We start from the raw sequence: 21362 nt of genomic DNA on the forward strand, positions 1-21362 counted from the left end.
TGATCGATGTTTCTCTCTCATCAATGTCTCTAACTCTCTATCCCTCTTCCCTTCCTCCTGTAAAAAAATCAATAAAATATATTTATAAAAAACAAAACGCTCAATGCTGTCCACAGGAGACAGTCGCTTCTCCAGCCCCCTTGTCCAGTCGCCCAGGAAGGTGGGCCCAGTGCTGCCAGACCTTGTTTTTTAAAGAAAAGCTGGAAATCTAGATTTTCATGAAATTCTCGGGGTTCCTAAACATCATCAAGACATTTTTTTAAAAAGAAACAACTCCCTGAGTTGGGTTGGCTTGGTCAGCAGTAGCACGTCTGTCAACAAAGCCTTTCAACCCAGACAGCGAGGGTGGCCTCCTCTGCTCCCACTTGGGTAGAGGGCAGAGGGCTGACTAAGCAGGGCCCACGGTCACCCAGAGCCTGGGGGTGAGGCCAGAGTGAGCACCCAGGGCCAGGGGTGAGGCCAGAGTGAGCACCCAGGGCCACTTCAGCATCTCTCTGGCCACAGGGCAGCAGTGCCTGCATGACCGGTACCAGGGGTGGGCACAGCTGCGCCGGCAGGGCCTGCGCAGGGCCGCGTTCCAGAGCTGGCAGCAGGCGGCAGCTCATCAGAGACACAGGATGGCCAGGCCAGAGCGGCTCGCACTGCAGAGGTGGATGGGCCTGGCAGCGGGAGGCAGAGGGTCATCCCCGCCCCGGGAAGAGCAGGGAGAGAGCCCATGGGGATGGGAGGCTGGGTGGCCCCTGCAGCTCTAGGGGAGTCCCCGCTGGAGGCCTGGGACCTGGGAAACTGGGGGTGGGGTGGGGTGTGAAGGGAGTCCCTAGCCTGTGCTGTAGAGCCATGACCACCAGCCTTCACTACCTGCTTTGTGCGGAGGTGAGGCTGGCAGGCCCCTCACCCCACATCCCCTCGCCTTCCTGGCTGGGTCGGTCCTTTGGTGTCAGAGGATACGACTGAGATGGAGAGATGAGCTCCTCAGACACCCACCATCATCGTTGTCCCCGCACCGCGTGTTTGGGGGGCCAGTACAGGGGGCCTCTGTACACAGGGGCCAGACAGAGGGGCTGGCATCTTAAATAGAGATGCTCCAGTAAAAATGCACTTCGTTCATTAATGCCACCAGAGAGCAGAGGGCACAGACGATGCCCGCTGTGCAGTTACAGGCTCACCCTTGTCCAGTGTCCCCACAGCCAGCGAACACCGCTGCAGGGCGGCTGACCCCTGTGCTTTCGCAGCTGAAGGCTGTGCCCTTCAGAGTCCCCTCACTGACCCCCTGCCCCAGAGCGGGCTTGTGAGGGGAGGCAGGGGTGGCTGTCCCAGGGGATCTGGGACTTGAACCACAGCTGCTGGGCTCCCTCAGGCTCCTGAGCAGCATCTACCTCGCCCCGAGTATGTGCGCCCCAAGGCCCCGAATGAAAGCTGGCACTTTCCCCGTTACACGTCGGTCCCTACGTTTTTAAGGCACAGGGTTGTGTATGAAACTGTGTGTAACCTGTAAGACTTTGGGGGGAGGGGGATGTGGGTACCATTTGGAATAAATGTGACTTGTCACTGACAGCAGCTGGGCCCTCCTCTGCTCCTGTTTTGCAGCCATTTCCAGGCCTGGTGTGGGTTTGCGAGAGACGCGGGGACGCTCCGAGCCTGGTGTCGAGCTGGCCAGGCTGGCCTGAGAAGACGGGCACTGGGAGCCGCGTTGGCTGGGCCAGCGCTGTGAGGCCCGCCAGCAGGCAGAAGGGAGAGCTCGGGCCCAGACCCAGCTGGCCCTGTGCTGGACTCTGTGGGTGCATGAGTCCCGCCTCCACCGGCTCAGCCGAGCCCACGCTGCCCGGAAGCTGAGCGCCAGGTGGATGCCCAGGGCCCGAGGGCAGGCCCTCACTGTGCTTCCAGCTGGGGCCTGGAGTTTGTTTGGGGCAGGGGAGAGGGTGTTTGGTGGCTGGTGCCAGGGCTTGGGAGGCTGGGGCTGCCAGGGAGAGGCGATTCTGGTCATGGCAGCTCATCCTGGGCCAAAGCCCAGCTCTGCACTCCCCAGCTGTGTGACCCTTCTTGGGCAAGTCTAATTTTAAAGGTCAAAGAAAGATAACAGAACTGCTCTGCAGGCTGGCGGAGAAATTAGAGATAACGAATGTAAACATTCAGCTCAGGGCCAGACACAACATAGCAGGTGCTCCATAAACCCGGGTTCTTGTGAGGACAGGGGAGGCAGCGTAACTGGCAGGACTGTCCTTCCTCTGAACAGGATGCTTGTCCCTGTTGTGCGATATTCTGCGGCTCTCTGTGCCCAATTAAACCTGTTTGCTCCAGGAAAAGGTGGGGGTGGGGGGGGAGCAGGGCTGGGGGCTTTGCCTGGAGGTCCCCTACCATAGGCACTGGCCAGGGCTGGGAGGGCTCCCTACGCTGCCATGAAGCCTGGTGCTGATGACCTTGGTATGGGCTCCTCCTCTCCCCCCAGGGTCCTAGAGGCCTGGGCCCAATCTGCCGCCCAGGGTCGTGTCCAGCGGGTCGCCATCGCCCGGTTCGAGGTGGTTGGGCACAGGCAGCTCCTGCGGACCCACTGGGCCCAGTGGCGGACAGAGCTGCTCGGCGTGTGGTTGGAACCTCGGATGGAGGCCCAGGAGACGAGCACCGCCCATCCCAGGCCCAGGGCCGACCTCACGCACTGGCCCGGGCTGGCCGGCAGAGGGCGCCTCCTGGCGCTTATGGGCCCTGCAGCCCCATGGAAGCAGGTGAGGTGGGGTCCAGGTGAAGTTGGAGGTTCAGAAATGACCAGAAGGCCAGTGGCTTCAGAATCGGCTTGTTTCAGCCCGTGGTGGCAAGCGTGGCCGGATGCTTCCCCAGGGGCCAGCAGCCTTGGGGACACCACCCTCCCTAGCCCTTAGCCAGCCTCTGGCTCTGGAAGACAGCCAACCCCGGTCCATCGGCAAACATCTCCTGGACACCCACTGAGTGCCAGCCCAGCTCAGGCCTGCTGCAAAGATGAATGCTGGGTCACCGTCTATTAGGCACCCAGAGTCATATATGTCGTGGTGCAGGGTAGCATCAAGACAGACATATGGGGACAGTAGCAATTCTTTGTGGTTCTTTTTCTTATTGAAAAATGAAACATGCTCATTACAGGAAAATCAGAAAATGTGAATGAGAAAGTTTTCTTTCATGATACTCTCTGCCCAAAGAGAGCTGCCAGACCTTCTCCAATCAGCAGCAGTTAGTTCTGAGACGAGCAAGCTTGAGGGCCTGCAGGAGGGAAGAGGCTGCCGGGAAAGCCAGGCAGAGAAGTGACGCCATGCGGCGTCCAGGCCTGTGTCATTGCGGGACGCACAGCCCAGAGTTACCGGCAAGGCCAGTGTCCTGAGATGAACTGCATCACCAGGAATCCTGTGTCAGAACGCCGGGAAGTAGCTAATAGACTCGAGAGAGACCGAGAAGAAAGGGCAAGTGGTTTTTTTAATGGAATGGAAAGGTACTGGCGTTGGATACTTGCAGAGTCCACATCTTCTATGTGGGGCTGCGGCCACAGCAGATTCTGGGGGCTCGAGGTATTTTATTCCTAGTTCTGTGCTACAAGACAATTCTATTTTCAGAGTATGTTTATAAACACGTTCACCCATTCCTGTCAGCAAAGGCAGGCAGGCACCCACTTACTGGTGGAGAAACTGAGGCTGGTAGAAGCTGGAAGTCAGTGCTGGGAATGATAACAGGGGGGCTGAATTCCAGGCCCCTCCTTTCTACAACATGCACACACACGCCCAGGCAACCCTCACCTAACATCATGAGCGGGGATGATGCCATCTCCTGGTGGCACTGGGCCCCTGAGGGAGCCTGGGGTCTGTAGGAACAGTAGCTGGGGGCTCCTGAGAGGGGTGGCCTCAGCCAAGTGACTTCACTTAGTCGACTTTAAGTGGGAGAGTAACACCCGCCTCACAGGCTGTACCTGGCGCAGGGAAGCTCTCGCCTGTGGTAGCTATTATTGATCCACCCGCTGCTTGCGCCTCCAGCCACATGGGAGGACGGGGGAAGAGGCAGTGATGTGTGCTGACGCCCATACTACACTTGGGCACCTTCTCCGTCTCCTCTGGGAGCCGCAGGGCTCACGGGAGAATGTGCAGTCCCATGAACGAGCCCACGTGTGCTCACCCAAGTAGGAGGCCCCAATACGGGGTCAGAGCAGGGTCAAGCCCATTGGGTTCAGGTTTTCCTCTCTGGCTGTTCTCATAGACCCGAAGCTGCAGGCCACAGGGCACGGGGCCCAGGCTGCCCAGCCCAGCACAACATCGCAGCCCCGGTGGGCAGAGGAAGCGGAGAGAAACGTCCTGGGCTCAGAGTAAGGAGACCTGCCCCTGTGCAAGGACGGTGTACGAAGTGCAGGGGTGACGGGTCACCGGCCCTTCAGGGCCCGGAAATGAGCTCCGAGCTCCTGGGCGAATCCATTGTATGTATTTCCCTGTATTTCCACCACCCATTTCCTCTTCAGGAATATCTCAGCCATTTTCAGAAAACAGTACATCCGCCCTGCCTGCCCCACCTGTTACTTCTCTTGGGCAGCAGCCCGGGGCCTGGAGGCGTGGGTGGACATGGGGCACACGCTTCACTCAGCCCCTTTTGCCGCTCACCCCTGTTCGTGCGCTCAGCCTCTGGGGTGGGCTAAGGGGGAGTTGGCCCCCCTGAATGTTAGCCTTTTCTGACTCGATTCCCCTTTCCAGGCCACAGTGCCGGCCAGCTCTGGATGCAGAGGCCTGGACCCAGGGCCCAGGGCTGGCCCCCTTCAGGGCCCGGAGGGGACTGCAGCTCTGAAGGCCAGGTGGACAAGAGGCGGCTGGGGTAAGCAACTGCATGGAGAAGTGGGTGGGGAGGGGGCCCAGGGCGGAGGGGCCTGAGCTGTGGCCAGGGCTGGGCCTCTCTGGCCAGCGCTCGCCCCTGCAGGCTCCTGGAGGAGCGGGCCCAGTCCACGGTTCAGCCCTTTCTCCTGGCCGTCAAGGGGTCATGATGTTCTTGACTGTCAGTCGGGATGCACACAGGGCCTCTCTCCCCAGGAGGAAATACCTGCGACGCTGGCGCCTGGAGGCCCTGCTCCACCGGCTCCAGGGCTCCCAGCAGGCCAGGCGCCTGGCAGGGACATGGCAATGCTGGGTGGATGCTCAGGGGGCAGAGGAGCTGGCGCGGTCGCTGGTGAGTGGGGAGGGGCCCTCACACCAGCCTCTCATGCTATTCTCAACCCTAACCCCTACAATGAAGTCTTTCCAAGTATGGCCTTTGGGCCTACTCAGTCTGAAACCTGGGACAGGCCCAGGAATCTGCACTGTTCACACACCTCGTGGTGTGTGGCACCCTCGTCCTGGTGCCACAGAGGGCCTGGGGGCCGCGGCGAGCACAGGTGTTGTTCACACACCTCGTGGTGTGTGGCACCCTCGTCCCGGTGCCACAGAGGGGCTGGGGGCCGCGGCGAGCACAGGTGCCCAAGGCAGCAGTCGCCCAGTGTGGGGCCTCCGCACCCTGTCCCCACAGCTCAGGCAGTGGCGGCTGAGATGGGTCTGGCGCACGTGGCGGCGGCGGGTCGTACAGCTGCGGGTGGCTCTGCGATTACAGCAACGAGCTGAGGGCTGGGTCCTTTCTCAGGTACTGGCGGGGCAGCCCCAACCCCCAGCAGGCCCTTCAAAAGCCAGCGCCTCTGAGCTGCAAGCCCTCCCTGGGCCCCTTCATTTGCAGGGGAGGGTCAGTGTGGGTAGAGAAACCAGCTTGGATTCGGGAGCCCTGGATATAGCTGGTGGCCCTGTGCCCAGCCCGGTCCTGCCCGGCACTCCCCGTATGTGCTCTGAGCATAGCTTCCCAGGTCACAGGTCCGTTCTATTCTGAGCCTCTGCATTTGGCCGGGGGCAGGGTCGGCTGCCTGCCCGCCTAGGGCAGAGGGAGGGACCTCTATTCCCCACGGGACCGAAGGAGCTGGGCACAAACAGCACAGGCCTGGGAGGGAGCTGGAGAACCTCTCCTTCCCCTCCGGTTCCAGGCCTTTGAGAAGTGGCACCAGAAGCTGGCAGCCAGGGGCCTGAGGAGGGGCCACCAGCAGGTTGAGACCCCAGAATAAGGTGGGCATCGAGCCCAGGGAGCACCCCCTGCGTGTGGCGGACTCGAGGTGGAGCAGGGGCCCGCTGAAGCCGGGACTTGTTGCCATGGACAGAAAATGAGAATGGAGCCCAGCCTTCCCAGGGAGGAACTGTGCCCCCACCCCCTTCCAGGGAGTGCAGACTGGCAGGCCGCGGGGCGCTCAGCCCACCGAAGAGCCCTGGGAGCTCTGAATGCCAATAAACTGCCCTTCTTGGTCCCAGCTGCTTCTCTGGCTCCCAGCAGCCTGGACGGACGTGGAGGGGATGTGCCCACAGGCTGCTCTTTGGATGCCCCCCACCCCCACCCCCTTAAGCTCAGGCAGGGACGGGGACAGAAAAGAGCCCACGTGCACCTGCCAGCCACCACCCTGGGCAGCGCAGCTTGAGGGCCGATTCCTGGGGAGCAGTGCCAGGCAGACAGATTCCGGATGCGCAGAGGGCGGAGCAGCTGGCAGGAGGAGGTCCTGCCTGAACACTAAGCCAGGAAAACAGAAGCCCTGCTCGAGTGACCTCATGTGACCTCGCCTTTGCCCTCGGTGGTAACGGGCAGCAGAGAAAAGGGAAGGCGGAGGCTCCACCAGGCACAGAGATCAGACAGCTTGAGCCCTGAAGAGGGACTTTATCTCTGGCGCCACCAGAATAGAGACAACTGCTCCCTAAAGCAGCATGGCGGAGGTGAAGCCCTGCGGGCCCCAGGGAGGAGGCGGCTTGTATTATTAGGTTTCAGCCCCAGACCCATCCGGGAGCCTGGTGCCCAGGGTAGTGTCTGCCCTTCAGTTACAAGTAGGAAGTGCCCAGCTGCCAACGTCTCGGAGGCAGAAGGGAGCAGCATCTTCACTCTGCCGCAGCGTGCCTGCTGCCCGTGTGTGCTTTGCCCGTCTTCCATAGCCCCAAGTGCAGGGTCACCGGCAGTCTCAGGCTGGCTCTGAGAGGCTGCCTGGTGCCAGGGCCCCGTCAGCCATAACCAGTCTCCTCCCCTTCTCAGGGAGGATGGTGGTCCACCCACCGTGGTCCTGGGCGGATGGAGGTGCTCCCCACAAAAGAGCAAAATCTCCCGGCCGAGCAGGGAACACCAGGTCCCGTGTGGGGCTGACTCAGGTCCAGCCAGAGCCCGGAGCCTCACACCAGCGTGGCTGCCGTTGTATGTGAGGGAGTGTAGGAGCCCAAGGATGTCAGGGTGCAGGGTCACAGAGCCTGTCCCCTCTCGCTCCGGGTCTGTTGAGAAGTTCAAAAGTGTCGATGTAGGAGCCTAAGGATGTCAGGGTGCAGGGTCACCTCTCGCTCCGGGTCTGTTGAGAAGTTCAAAAGTGTCTTCTACCACCTGCCACAGGCAGTTGTCCAGCGGAAACTCGTTGTCTACCAGGTTGACGAGGAAGTAGTTGTCGTGGATGTACTGGATGATCATACGGGACGGGGACTCCTCGTCGTACAGCTTGCCCCACTGCTTCACCCACAGGGCGAAGGCTTCATCCTGTACGTGCACACGAACAGGCACAGGCGCAGGCGCAGTCACACACAGACATACAAGTGCAGACAGGCATAGAGACGCACAGGTGCAGACACAGCCACACAGGCACGGTGAACAGGGCTGCCCTTGGGTCAGGGCTCCGTGCTCAGCGCCACAAGAGTCTCTGCCACAGCCCAGTAGGACCTTCCCGGGAATAGAACAAGGCCCACTGCGGGGCCACCTCCCACTCCCCAGCCCAGAAATAAGCTGTGGCTCAGAGTGAGGGTACAGCCGGGAGGGCCTCGCTGGCCAACCCTGGGGGCATGGCTTCCAGCCACTCTGGGACCCAGCAATCCTGCTTGCCAGGTATCCCAAGTGGGCAGGGCAGGCTCGCTCCCAGCCCCTTACCTTCCAGAACATGAAGCTGACAGGATCCACCACCGTGGGCTGGATGATCTCTCGCCCAGGGAAGATGCCCCAAGTGACAGCGTTGGGCTGCAGCTCAGGGGCATTGGTGATGTTTTCACCCTGGGGTGGGAGGGGAGGTAGGAGCAGACGGGACAAAGCCAACCAGAGCCCCCTGGTTGCCCAGGCAGCTCTCTGCTCCACACTCTCCCCATGCCCTCCCCCCAGCTCTGTGAGCCTGAGACTTAGAGGCCACACAGAGCACTTCCTCTTCTCTCGCTTCAATCAGCTCTACACCCAGCGGTTCTGCCTGCTTCCTCTCCACTCTGCTCCCTTGGGTCTAGCCCAGGTGGGCCTCTTTGCTACTCAGACAAGGGCCTCTGACTCTAGTGTTCCCGGGCCCATTCGTCATCAGCTGTCCACTGTGACCTGCCTAAAATAACACCCGGAGCCAAGTCGGCACTGCTTAGAAAGGCTCCCTCCTGCCTCCAGGGACCAGGGAGGCCCCTGAGCCCCTGCTCAACACTTTAGCCTCGCGCTCCGCAGTAGGCGGTGACCCACTAGCTGTAGACGCTGCCTCTGCACACCCTGCCCTTCCCCAGGAATGCCCTTCCCTCCTTGTCCTGAAGGATTCAGGCCACAGAGGACCCTCCAAGAAGCCTCCGTGACCTCCCAGGTTAAGTGCCCCTCCCCTGGGTCCCAACATCCTTACTGAACTGAACTGTCCCTTATCCACTGACGGGCCTCGCTCACTAGGCTGGGAGCTCCATCTGCCCGGGGCCAGTGCCTGCTGAGTGCGGGAGTGACCGTGGGTGCCCTCGGCTGGCAGCTGCCCCGCTGAGCACCTGTGCGTGGAGCTGGCCTACCTTCACGTCCACGATGTGGTAGTTCACCCGCTGCTCGTACTTCTTCAGCACCTGCAGGAGTGCCCCCACCGTCTCTCGGGAAGTGAAGAACTCCAAGTAGGCCTGGGGGAGCAGGCGCCCGTCACCCCCGGTCCCTGCTGGCCGCCTTCTCGGCGCTCAGCAATCCGGTCGGATGCCCCCAGGGAGGACCCACGCGCACAGGTGTGTGGGACACTGAAGACAGGGGCACTAGTGGTGGCCACCGGATGGAGTCTGGAGCAGGTGGTGAGACTTCCCAGCTGGCCAGTCTGCGGGACCTCTGCCAGCCCGCCTCCCGTTAGGCAGGGAGGCCCCCGGAGAAGCCACCGTAAAGATGGCGAGGAGGCCAGCCCCATCCCACCCGCCCCCTCACTGGAGGTGACAGTGACTCTACTGGCTGCTCTGGCACCAACTGGATCAGAGATTGAGCTGGGCTTACGTTGTCACTTGCCGTAATGCCCGTAATACTGCAGGGTGGGCCCTCTCAGCCCCATTTCCCAGATGAGGCAAGTTCAGGGAAGGTGAGGACCTGGGCCCACTGGTGATAAACAGCAGAGCTGGTCTCCTCACACCGGGGTCGTTCTAATCAGGGCCCAGGGGTTCAGTGTGAGTGTAACTCTCACTCCAGCTGCCCAGGGGAGAGGTGGCAGCTTGGAAGAGAAGCGAGTGCTTCCTGTTCCTCCCACTTGCTAAGCTGTACGTGCCTTGCCACGCCTCCTCCCCACAACATGGGGTGATCCGTCCCACCTGAGAAGGCGGAGGCTCGGAGCGGTCAGGGGACCCCACCCAGGGAGCTCCCGTCCACCTTGCTGCTCAGTGAAGGGCCCAGAGAGGAAGGCTTCCTGTCCCCATCACCGGGGCTCCTGGGAGCCAGTCAAGCTGGGGCGGCCCTGGGCCCCTGCACACCTTCTGGAAGACATAGCCCCCGCTGGGGCCCCAGCCCACGACCGGGTCAGAGGACGGCTTCCCATTGATGTTGGGCTGGGAGTTGATGGTGAGGATGCCCTGCCGGTTCACGCGCAGCAGCTCCTCCTTCATCAGGCTGGTCTCGGCCGCCAGGGGCTCGTCATTCCAGGGCAGGCAAGTGACCTGGGAGGGGGGAGCCGGGCCGGGCTGACCATCGGATCTGGTACTCTGGGCGCCCCCCTCTCGGGGGCCCCTCGAGACACCCAGCCTGTCTCTGCCTCTGTAAGCCCCTCCCAGGCCCCCCAGCTGGCGACTTCCCAACTCACCCTTCTCCCTGGGCTGAGGTGCCACGTCCAGAGCAGAGAGAGGAGGCTGAGGGTGGGCAGGCCACAGGGAGACGGGGCGGGGGTGTAACCAGGGACCCCACCGAGCACCACTCACTTGACGGCCGCTCTGGTTTGGCTCCCCCGAGAGGTAGTGGACAAAGACTTCAAAGACACTTTCTTCACTGGTCAGCTCCTCCCCCCACATCTTCAGCAGCTCCTCCCTCGGGGCCTTGCTCGTCAGGTAGAAGAGGTAGTAGTCCTTCAGCTCCCCGAAGGCTGGCGAGGAGGAATGGCCCCTGCAGAGGACGTGCCCCGCGGTCAGGGCACAGCCTCACCTCGGGCTCCTCACAGGAGGACAGCTGTCCCACACACCAGAGGTCATTCTGTGACTCCTGTCCCTCCAGGGCAGAGAAACATGCCAACTCCTGCCTCCTGCCTCCTGCCTCCCCGAGAATAGGACCTATTTGCAAAGGACAGTCTGTGGCCTCACCAGCGGCCGTTGGGGAACTCGTCCCAGTCCTGGGTGCGGTAGATGTAACTCTTCGGTCTGGAGGCCCAGAAGATGGGACGCACATCTTCCTCCCGGCGCTTGGGGTGGGCGCTGACAGCCCAGGGCAGGGGACGCCTGGGTGAGATTGGGGACAGGACGGGACTGGCTCAGGTCCTCAGGGAGAGGACCCACTGAGCTGGGTCTTTCAATCTCACTTGTAAACATCAAGGTGCACACGGACCTCCCACGGAGGCTGGAACCCCGTGTGCCTCCAGCCACAGCACGGACAAGCCCTGCACCCGTGGCGTCCAGCCCTGCTAGGGCGCACTCTTGCTGTGACTCCTGTGACTTCCATCTGACTTCCCTGCCCACTGACTTCCCTCTGTGGCTCCCGGGCCTCAACTCGGGGCCCCTGGCCTCACCTGGGGTCCTCGGCCCACATGCCCAGGCGCTTCAGCACCTTGGTGGTGGCCTTCCTGCAGTTGAGGGTGTAGAAGTGCAGGCCCGGCACCAGGCCACTGGCCAGCAGTTCCTGGCACAGGCTCACGGCCTGGTCGATGCCGTAGTTGCGGATGGCTTCGTCGTTGTCCTTGATGGGCTCGATCACCTCCCTGATCTTCTGCGGCACCTCCAGCTTGGACAGCTTCACGAGCTGCCGCAGGGAGTGGTAGCCCTGCCGAGACACGGGGGGTGTGTCTCTCACCCTGCTTCTCCCCTTCTGTTCCCTACCAGGGACACGGGGGGTGTGTCTCTCACCCCGTCTCTCACCCTGCTTCTCCCCTTCTGTTCCCTACCAGGCCTCCGGGCCAACTGCAGTGTGACACAGACCCAGGAAAGTCAGACCACACTGTACAAGGACCCTTGCCTGGTCCTGCTTTTCCCAGTCTGCAGGGGACTCGGCTGCCCAGAGCATCCCTGCCGTCGGTCTGAGCCAGCCCTTTAGTCCCAGTGGTTCCCAAGCCTCCCGGGTCATCGGAATCACCCACAAGACTTAAGAAGTAAGGTACACATTCCCAGGCCCCACCTCAGACCTACTAAATCAGAACTTCTAGGCATGGGATCTGAAGTCCATCTTTTGAAAAAGCTTATCGAATGATTCTGATGACAGCCGAGTTTCGGAAACACTGATTTAATAAAAATTGAGGGTGAGAGTTATCATGATCCCTTGTAGCGACACTTGTCAGTAAGCCAAGTACAACAAGCCCCTCCGTCAGGTGCTGTTGCTGGGTTTGGGGGGGAAACTGGAGGTAACCCAAATGGGGTGGTGAGAGGACATCTGCCAGAGGCATCTGGCAGGAAATCCACTGAGCGTCCAAGAACCTGACCACGAACTGAGCGCCTGACCCCGGGCCCTGGCCTGTGGGAGGCCGGGGGTGGGAGGAGTCCGCCAGCCCGCCCGGGCCCCTCACCTGAATGGGGAAGATTCCGGGGAGGATGGGGCAGGTGATGCCTATCGCGGAACAAGCCTTAACAAAGTGGAAGAACGTGTCAGCCTCAAAGAAAAGCTGGGTGATGATGAAGTCGGCTCCCGCAGACACCTTCTCCTTCAAGTGCTTCAGGTCGTCCTCAAAGCTCTCGGCGTCGGGGTGGCCCTTGGGGTAACCTGTCAACGGGATGGCAGTCGGGAGAGGCTGGCTCCACCTGCTCCAGGTGAGGGAGGAAGAACCCAGGGAGCTGGCAACACAGCTCTCTGCCTCCAGGGTCCGGACTCGGACCTCCCAACACCACCGCATGGCCGGGTTGACACGGTGAGTAGCTGGGCTCACAGCTGATGTCCCCCTCACCCAGGAGGTGACGTCTGGCGAGCGGTGGCTTACAGCCACCCTCCCAGAAGTGGGAGCAGATTGCTCCAAAGCCCACACTGTCCTGCCTCATGTCCCTTGCAACCAGCCAGGTAAACCAGCCTGTGCTTGGTGGTCCTGGAGGAGAGAAAATGCCTCGCTCAGCAGTTGGGCAGCACTTGTACTGCACTAGACTCTACACATTGGATTAAAGCAGCGCTTTTAACATTAAAATTACTTAAAAAAAAAAAACAACCACCACACACACACAAAATAAAACATTGAAATCACTCAGAGGTCCAAGAAAGGGAAAAGCCAGCATGTTACATGAGGAAAAAGGGGAGAAAGCTCAGATGTTCTGCTTGAAGAAAAGAATGAAGAGCATATAGTAACTATTTCTAAGTGGCCAAAGGGCCGTCGTGGTCAAGTTCATATTCTCTGATGCTTCTCATGGCAGAACCAGGATCAGCCAGAGGCTGCCTGACAAGGGACCTAAACCAGCCTGTGCTTGGTGGCCCTGGAGGAGAGAAAATGCCCCGCTCAGCAGTTGGGCAGCACTTGTACTGCACTGGACTCTACACATTGAATTAAAGCAGCGCTTTTAACATTAAAATTACTAAAAAAAAAAACAAAAAACCCACCACACACACAAAAAAAATAAAACATTGAAATTACTCAGAGGTCCAAGAAAGGGAAAAGCCAGCATGTAACATGAGGAAAAAGGGGAGAAAGCTGAGATGTTCTGTTTGAAGAAAAGAATGAAGAGAATATAGTAACGATTTCTAAGTGGCCAAAGGGCCGTCATGGTCAAGTTCATATTCTCTGATGCTTCTCATGGCAGAACCAGGATCAGCCAGAGGCTGCCTGACAAGGGACCCAGCAGCCCCACTGAGCAGGGGGCTCCTGGGGTATGAGGACATGGGCGCAGCCGGGATACCCACATGCCAAGGACACACGACAGACTCGGAACTGCCTGGGAGGCGGGAGCGGGTGACCCTGGCTCCTCGCTGGCTCCAGGAACTCTCTGACCACTCGCCTAAAGGACCGAGCTCACTGAGCCCGGCCTGCACAGGAAGCCTGGCTCACTCAGCCAGGGCCGGGGGCAGGCCTCAGACCCAGGCTGGTGGGAAGCCAAGCTGCTCTGCACGTGGGGCCTGGGGTTAAACCCAAAGTCACCTACAACGAGTAATTTCCTTGCAGCCACATGGCTTATGTTTTAAAGTCTGGATCACTTTTGATATACTACTCCATAAAGTGGCTTTGTTTAATATAAAAAATTGTTTTAAAGCTGGATCACTTTTGATATACTACTCCATAAAGTGGCTTTGTTTAATATAAAAAATGAATTTCCCCAAAAGATTTGAGGGAAAATGTCATGTCAAGATGATGTACCAATGAATCCCCAGACCTCGCCACACCCAAGACCCTATTTGAGAAGCTGGAGGCCCGACCCTGTTAGTGGGATAGGAGGGAAGACCCCCCACCCGTTTCCAGCAGATAAACCTTGCCTCCTGGCTGCAGCCAATGGAACTAGAGTTCAGCTGATCTGATTCTCCTGAGAATGTGGAGTTGACATTGAAGCCTGTCAGTCAGTCTGGATTATTAGTGGAACTCCTGAGTGTGCAGCAAAGAGGCAGAGCTGGGGGTTCTGTGGCCCCAAAGAGATTGAGGGCCTTGGTTTCTTTAAAAAAAAATTTTTAAATATGTTTTCATTGCTTTTTAGAGGAAGGGAAAGGGAGAGAGAGAAACACCGGTATGAGAAAGAAACATCAACCTGTATGCCTCCCGTATGCACCCCGACCCGGATCGAACCCCAACCCAAGCATGTGCCCTGACCAGGTATGGAACCTGTGACCTTTTGTTGTACAGGACGACGCTCAACCAGCTGAGCCACACTGGCCAGCGGGGCCTTGGTTTCCGACTGCCTCCCGGCTCCAGCACCCAGTGAGGCCTGGTGCGGCTTCCTGACCTTGGGTTCTGCGATTCCCTGCCGCCTAATAAACACTCCTCTTTTGTGTTAAAGAAGAACAGGCCGGGAAGCAGGCTAAGGACATGAAAAGGCAGAGAAACAAAACCTTCGGGGTGGTGGTAGCCTGGGCGGAGAGCGGATGATAGAACGTTGAGTCAGGGCATTAACCCACCTCTGCCCCGCTCTCCTCTGGCACAGGCCCGCAATGCACGGGGTCACCACACCCTGAACTGACTACAGGTGAGCTCTCTGTGCCTGTCCCCACCCACTGGGACACTCCCGCCACTCACCTGCCACACAGATGTCAAAGTAGTCACCAAACTCGCTGCGGATGAGCTTCACCAGGTCTGTGGCGTAGCGGAAACAGCCTTCCTCCTCCTCCCACTGGTCACCTACAGGGTCTGCAGGGTTGGTGAAGGTCATGGTCACTGAGGCTCACTGATCTGCAGCTAGTTTTTCTGTGCCTTCTCCTTACCCCTCCACCCGGGACCATGAGCTCCTCAAAGGCAGAGCCCTGGTGCTATTCCAGTTGGTGTCTCCTCGTGCTAGCGTAGCACTTGGTAAGCAGTGGGAGGGAAGACAGTGCCCAGCCTGTCGGACATTTACCAAGCACTGACTCTGCGGGCACCGGGCTGGCAGTGTAGAGCAGGGGACAGCTGCTGCTCTCAGCTTAGCTTGGAGCATCTGAGACCCCCCGCCTCCCACTCAAACCTGGGTGCCTAGCCTCACCCAACCAACCCCACTGCTCGCTGTCCTACCCTCTTGGAGCTCTTCCCTCCTGGGAGAATCTTCTACTCATCTCAAGTGAGAAGTGGTCTTGTAGTGGGGAGCACAAGGCCGCACGACCCCACCCATCAGGCTACCTCTTCCCACACTGGCCAGAGGCACAAGCAGCTACTTTCACTCCCGGGACAAGTGCCAGAACCGCAGTCTTCATTGTGCCAAGAGCTGGGTGCAACCAGTGATCAATGAAGCTATGGAGCCAGGGCAGAGGGTTATCAGGCACCAGCTGCACTCCTGACTGAACGCCTACGTCAGGGTCAAGAGCTCAAGAGGTGGCTCCCACTGGGCAGGGCTCCACACCTCCTCTCAGTGCCAGGATGTTCTTCAGGCCCAGCCGCTTGGCCTTGTGCAGATGGCCCGTGATCTCCTCCTGGCTCTGACGGCAGCAGGTCATGTGCAGCACGGTCTCCAGGCCACAGTAGTTGACAGCAGCGCTGGCGATGGCCATGGAGGAGGTCTCCTTGTCCGAGCCAGGGTCTCCTGCTGGGTGCCAGGTCACATCTATGAAGAGGGGGCCACCTGCCCCCATCTGGTCAAACCTGTTGGGAATTTCTTTCTGAAGGGGGACTCCTGCGGGCACACCACCCTTCGCCACCTTTCGTGGGGTCCGGGACTTAGAGAAGCATCACAGGAGGCTGGGATCAGACTGACCCGCATTCATGTCCTGACTTTGCTACTTATTAGCTGTGTGACCTTGGGAAAATTAATCTCCTGTTCCTCATTTCTACAAGGTGACAGAGAACAGTACCTACTTCATAACTCTATGGGACTATTATGATAGATGGCTCCTCAGCTCTTAGAACAGTGCCTGGTACATGGTGAGCTGCTTTCATCAGGATTACTATTGTGGAGGTAATATATAACAATATAACCATGCTGTTCGAAAGCAGTACTGTAGACTTTCCAGTGCTGGCATATTTGTTATATTGGGTGAGATAAGTTGACTGGGCGAGGGTTGGAGAACGCTCAAGGCGGCAAGCAGGGCCTCATTCCAGGAACACGAGAGAAGAGGGTCAGCAGACACAAGTTTCTATCATGCTACCCCTCCCCCCGAGCCGGGTGCAGCAAGCAGTGCTGCAGAGCAAGGCCACAGTCCAGGAACCAGACTCAAGAGGCACGGGTGTGTGCACGCGCTGTGTCACAAGCTATTTAACGAGGCATTTAAACATCCTCGTGCCTTCAACTTCAAGCCTTGGGAGCTAAACATGAGAAGTGAAAGTGGTAAAAAGCACCAGCTTTTAAGAAAAGGAGCTGTGATTCATAAAGTGCTAACGTAATTCAGTTGGCATTTCTAGATTCCAAGAGGCACAACCCAAAAGCCTAACTTGTGGAAATGTTCTACGCGACGCTGCTTTGTGATTTCCTAAACTACACTCATGATCCAGCTTGACTTGCTGCCAAAGAATGCTGAGAGTCAACATGTTTAACCCGATGTGGAGTGTGTCTAACACTCCAGAGGCTTGGGGGGACTTTTTCTGACAACTGCGAAGCTGCAGGTCCAATGGCCGACCCTGCCTTTACTCTTCCGCCCCCTCTGGTGGCCTCTTTCTGCCGAGGCAAAGCGGCCCTTCTCTCCACCCGCCCCTCCTAACCTGACCCTGCTCCGTAACCTCACATCCACTCACCCTGAGATGAGATTGACAGCGCCCTGTGCCGTCCGAGGAGGGAAGAATTCCAGAGAGAACCACTTGTCACCGGACTCCATCCTCCGCCTCATCTTCTCCCTGAGTCTCTCGTGCCGCTCAGGGTCCAGCCCTGGCGAGGAACATCTCGAACTATCCTTGGGGCTCTCCATGCCGCTGCTGCTGCTGCCCTCCAGGCAGGGGTTGGGGCTGCCATTCCCTCTGGGTTCGTTCACCATGGCCGAGTTCCTGCTACATGAGATGGGGGCAGGGGGCGTCAGAAGCCGGCAGGCAGCCAAGCCCCAGAGAGGCAGGGTCAAGTGACAGTTGCTGCATTTCCACGCAGGGTCAGGGTGAGAAGGCCCCCGCCGGCTGGCTCACACGCCACAGCTACCACCCACTGCGCGGCCTCACTCAAAGCTTCTCCCCCTGCTGCTGCCCCCGACTCCGTGTATGACAGCCCCCTCCCGTACAGAAACATGCCCCTTCAGCCCTCGGATCCGCAGTGGCAGCTACCTGATGGAGGGTGGCACTGAGAACCTCATGATGCCAGCCTCCAGGGCCCGCATTCCTAGGGAGGGGCAGCAGTGCCTGGCTGGGAGGACCTCGGGTTTTAGATGGTCCATCTCTGCCAGCTTGGACCCAGACTGGGCTGGGAACAGGAAACTTCCCCTGCGGGTGTTTCTCTCATGGGCGGAGCAGTGACAGAGGAAGAGCTTAGAGCTACAGCTGGGACCTGCGTAAGGGAGAAGGAGGCGGGGGCAAGGCCTCCGGGCAGAGGGAGGGCTGAGGCTCCAGCTGTAGTAGGCAGATAGAAGGAGGGCCAGACACTGTGGGGGTTGGTGGAGCTGAGGCCAACAGACGTTCAGGGTCACTGGATCACTCTCCAAAGAAGAAATAGCTGATCCTGTCCTGCCTGGGACATCTCCTGTTGCTTGGAACAGTTTGTGTGCAGGATGGAGGAGGCGAGGGCTTGACAAAGCAGCCAGATTTCTCCTGAATTCTTGCTACTCCAAAAAGACTAGGTCATGCGTTAGAACTTGATAATTGGCTGGGTTCCAAAAGTAGCCAGAACCAAGTTCAGTGCGGGCTGAGGTTATGTCCAACTCAGAATAAAGGCTACCTGATGGAAGGAGACTTTGACTTGGGGTGATGAAGACAATACAAAGCACAGATGATGTATTATAGAACTGTACACCTGAAACCTGTATAACTTTACCTGCCAATGGTTACCCCAATAAATTTTAAAAAGTTTTTTTAAAAGAGCAAAGGCTGCCTTCCAGGTACACCCCCACTAACACACACCACTGAGGTCAGTTAAACTAATTATAGTGACTGCTCAGCCACACATCCCAAGCTCTGAGCCATGGCAACCACAGGCAGGCCAACAAAGGGCATGGTGCCAGTGGGCAGTTTAGTGGGAAAAATAAGTCAAATACTTAAAAACAAAACACTACTCTTGCACAACTATGTACAAATAGTCCTTAAAATCTAGTCCTTAAAATCAGAGGAACAATCAGGCCAAGTTCATTCCTTTCAGGGCACATCCACAGCTAAGCTGGTGTTCTTTTTTTTCTAATCCTATATAATAAAGAGGTAATATGCAAATTAACCCTCACGCCCTCACAAGATGGCCGCCTACAACCAGGCTGGCAGGGGGGTTAGTGAGGGATGACCAAATGACTGAACAAGCAGGCTGTGTGGGGCAACCAGGCCGGGGGGGGGGGCAGTTGGGGGCGACCAGGCCAGCAGACAGGGCAGCTGGGGGCGATCAGGCTGGCAGGGGGGGCAACTGGGGGCAATTAGGCTGGCAGAGGGGGGCAGTGAGGGGTGACTAGGGCGGCAGCGGGGGCAGTTGGGGGCAACCAGGCCGGCAGAGGGGGGCAGTTGGGGGTGACCAGGCCAGCAGGGGGGCAGTTGGGGGCGACCAGGCCAGCAGACAGGGCAGCTGGGGGCGATCAGGCTGGCAGGGGGGGCAACTGGGGGCAATTAGGCTGGCAGAGGGGGGCAGTGAGGGGTGACTAGGGCGGCAGCGGGGGCAGTTGGGGGCAACCAGGCCGGCAGAGGGGGGCAGTTGGGGGCGACCAGGTTGGCAGGGGGGGCAATAAGGGGTGACCAGGCCAGTGGGTGTGGGGGACAGTTAGGAGCGACCAGGCCAGCAGCGAGGGGCAGTTAGGGGTGACCAGGCTGGCAGCAGTGGCAGTTAGGGGTGGTCAGGTCGGCACGCAGAGGCAGTGAGGGGCAATCAGGCCAGCAGAGGAGGGCAGTTAGGGGCGACCAGGCAGGCAGGCAGGTGAGCGATTAGGAGCCAGTGGTCCAGTATTGTGAGAGGGATGTCCAACTGCCAGTTTAGGCCCAATCCCAGGGCTGGGGCTGGGGCTGGGGACATTAATAGTTGATTCATTTATATTTCCTACATGAAATAAATTTAATCTTTATGATTAATTTTTTTTTTTTGGTTGGCCGCAGGAGCTGCCCCCTGGTGGTCAGTGCGCTCCCAGACTGCAAGAGGGTGCAGGCTGGGCTGAGGGACTCCCCCCACTGCACCAAATTCATGCATGGGGCTTGGCCCTCGAAGCCATGGCCCTCACTGCCTTGGCTTCATCTGGAAAGTCATCCAGAAGGTCGTTCAGCTGTCTGGCCTAATTAGCATATTACGCTTTTATTATTATAGACTAGAGCAGGGGTCCTCAAACTTTTTAAACAGGGGGCCAGTTCACTGTCCCTCAGACGTTGGAGGGCCAGACTATAGTTTAAAAAAAAACTAGTCGGCTGCTAAGCAACAGGCAGTGGCAGCAAAAACACCCGTCGGGCGGGATAAATGTTTTCGGCGGGCTGCATGTGGCCCGCGGGCCGTCGTTTGAGGACCCCTGGACTAGAGGCTCAGCGTGCACGAAATCGTGAGCAGTTAGGGTCCCTAGGCCTAGCCTGGCCTCCGTCACATGGCCTCTGCTGCCCTGTGACACTACGTGAAGCTCCCTGCCCCAGGATGCTCCGCGATGCTCGCGGCCCCTTGACTGCTCCGTGAGGATCCCCCTGGCTCTTGACGGCTTCGCAAGCCCCGCAACTGCTCTGCAAAGCTTCGCCACTGGACGCTCCATGAAACTCCCCTGCCCCGCGACTGCTTTGCGAAACTCACTGCCGCCCGGGTGACTGCTCCCCTAAGCTCACAGCCAACCCACGAAGTACCCCGCCACCGCCGCTCAACAGGCCCCAGTCCCGCCCCACCGCCAGCCCCCCCTCATGGTGAGCTGCTTGGGTCGGGGGAGGGGGTACCAAGAGGTGCTCCATGCACTTCATGGTGACCAGTCACCCGTTCGGTCGTGACAGCACCTAGCTCTTTATATATATTAGGATATTTTTAAATGGATTTCAGAGAGGAAGAGAGGAGAGAGAAACATCAATGATGAGAATAATTGATCGGCTGCTTCCTGCATGCCCCACACTGGGGATTGAGCCTGTGACCAGGGTATGGGCCCTGATGAGAATTGAACTGTGACCTCCTGGTTCATAGGTCGTTGCTCAACCACTGAGCCACACCAGCTGGGCTAAGCTGGTGTTCTTAACCACTCTGGGATCCTAGAGTCTTGAGAAACTAATGAAATCCAGAGCTCCTCTCCCCTAAAACACAGAGGCGCCATCACGCACAGCGACACACCAAAAGTCAAGAAGTCAAGACCAGACTAAGAACACTTGTGCCAACATTTGCTCTCCCCAGGGATGCCCTGTTTTGGTTCTGACATAAAACTCCTGCTTCTCAGTGAGGGTGGCCATCGGGAGTGAGAAACAGGTAAGTGTGTCAAGATCTGCCTGGCTGGCCTTTCTGCTGGAACAAAGTCAAGAGAGGGGGAGGAGACGGAACCACCTACAAATTACCTGCTCTTTCATTGGTTCCATAAAAACTGACTGCGTTCCTAGTATGTGCCAGGCACAGCCCTTTCCACCTTCTTTCCCGTGCCTCTACTTACCCATTTCAAGCTGCGCTCCCGCAGCACCCTGGATTGTACTTGTGGGTTCACAGGTTTGTCTCCCCTCCTGCTGCCCCCCTGCCCCGCCCCCCAGTTCCAAGACCAGAGTGGGATCCTGCCTTTGACGGATATCCTGATATTCCTGTGACTGGCACAAGGTAATGCGACAGCCAGCCCTGAGCGCCAACAGGCCCGGCTCTGTCGCTCTGATCTCAGAATAGCCTTCTGCCATTTACTAAGCACTTAATCGGCGAGCGGTGGGGGCATATGGAGGCCACAACTGAGCGCAGCCCGACGCGATGGGCCCGGGGTGGGGGGTGGGGTGCCGGGGAGGCATGTGTGCCAGCGGCCCAGGGCAGGGAGTCAGGTTTAAATGGCTGGAGCCGCAAAAACACCTCCCGCGCCTAGGTGGCTCCGGAGCCGCCTCCTCCTCTGGTGTCTGGTGTCTGGGACTAAAAGAGAGTGTTTGCTTCAGGACTGGGGGTGGCTGGGGGTGACAGCCTTTGGGGGTTACACTCGTCCCGCGAAAGAAGCTCACAGAGGTGGCGGGAGCCCCCGCCTAGAGGGGCAGACCGGCCTCCACTGCCCCCCACACAAAGGTAAGTCACGGCCCCAGCTGGTGGCCCCCGATGCCAGGTCTGTGTACCCCGCGCCACGCCGTCACTCACCCTCCCGTAGCGGGCGCCGCA

At 58.7% G+C, this 21362-nt stretch overlaps 2 protein-coding genes across 4 annotated transcripts in view; one reads left to right on the forward strand and one right to left on the reverse strand.

The window, feature by feature from the left end:
- Nucleotides 1-5603, forward strand: part of LOC106727340 (chromosome unknown open reading frame, human C1orf167) — an 18703-nt gene extending 13100 nt beyond the window's left edge. The window contains exons 14-21 of the mRNA XM_014545454.1: nt 505-649; nt 1588-1693; nt 1725-1840; nt 2447-2720; nt 4210-4363; nt 4695-4812; nt 4880-5365; nt 5444-5603. Coding sequence (XP_014400940.1) covers nt 505-649; nt 1588-1693; nt 1725-1840; nt 2447-2720; nt 4210-4363; nt 4695-4812; nt 4880-5365; nt 5444-5588 — 1544 coding nt within the window. The 3' untranslated portion in view covers nt 5589-5603. The remainder of the gene's footprint in view (nt 1-504; nt 650-1587; nt 1694-1724; nt 1841-2446; nt 2721-4209; nt 4364-4694; nt 4813-4879; nt 5366-5443) is intronic.
- Nucleotides 4409-21356, reverse strand: MTHFR (methylenetetrahydrofolate reductase (NAD(P)H)). 3 transcript variants are annotated; one of them, XM_014545497.1, is made up of 14 exons: nt 21342-21356; nt 16709-16954; nt 15384-15622; nt 14591-14701; nt 11960-12153; nt 10973-11223; nt 10551-10685; nt 10176-10356; nt 9735-9917; nt 8811-8912; nt 7948-8067; nt 7368-7563; nt 5381-7293; nt 4409-5302 (listed from the first exon to the last, which is right to left on the reverse strand). In XM_014545497.1, exons 2-13 carry the CDS (start codon nt 16942-16944, stop codon nt 7265-7267), a joined length of 1977 nt encoding a protein of 658 aa, XP_014400983.1. In that variant the 5' UTR covers nt 16945-16954; nt 21342-21356; the 3' UTR covers nt 4409-5302; nt 5381-7264. The 3 variants fall into 3 exon arrangements, with proteins under 3 accessions (XP_014400983.1, XP_005873506.1, XP_005873505.1); XM_005873444.2 differs by having other exon boundaries at nt 16709-16957; XM_005873443.2 differs by lacking the exon at nt 21342-21356 and adding an exon at nt 17222-17427 and having other exon boundaries at nt 16709-16957.
- Between the last annotated feature and the right edge of the window lie 6 nt (nt 21357-21362).

The sequence above is a fragment of the Myotis brandtii genome, unplaced genomic scaffold (genome assembly GCF_000412655.1).
Source record: "Myotis brandtii unplaced genomic scaffold, ASM41265v1 scaffold410, whole genome shotgun sequence".
Classification (NCBI taxonomy): domain Eukaryota; kingdom Metazoa; phylum Chordata; class Mammalia; order Chiroptera; family Vespertilionidae; genus Myotis; species Myotis brandtii.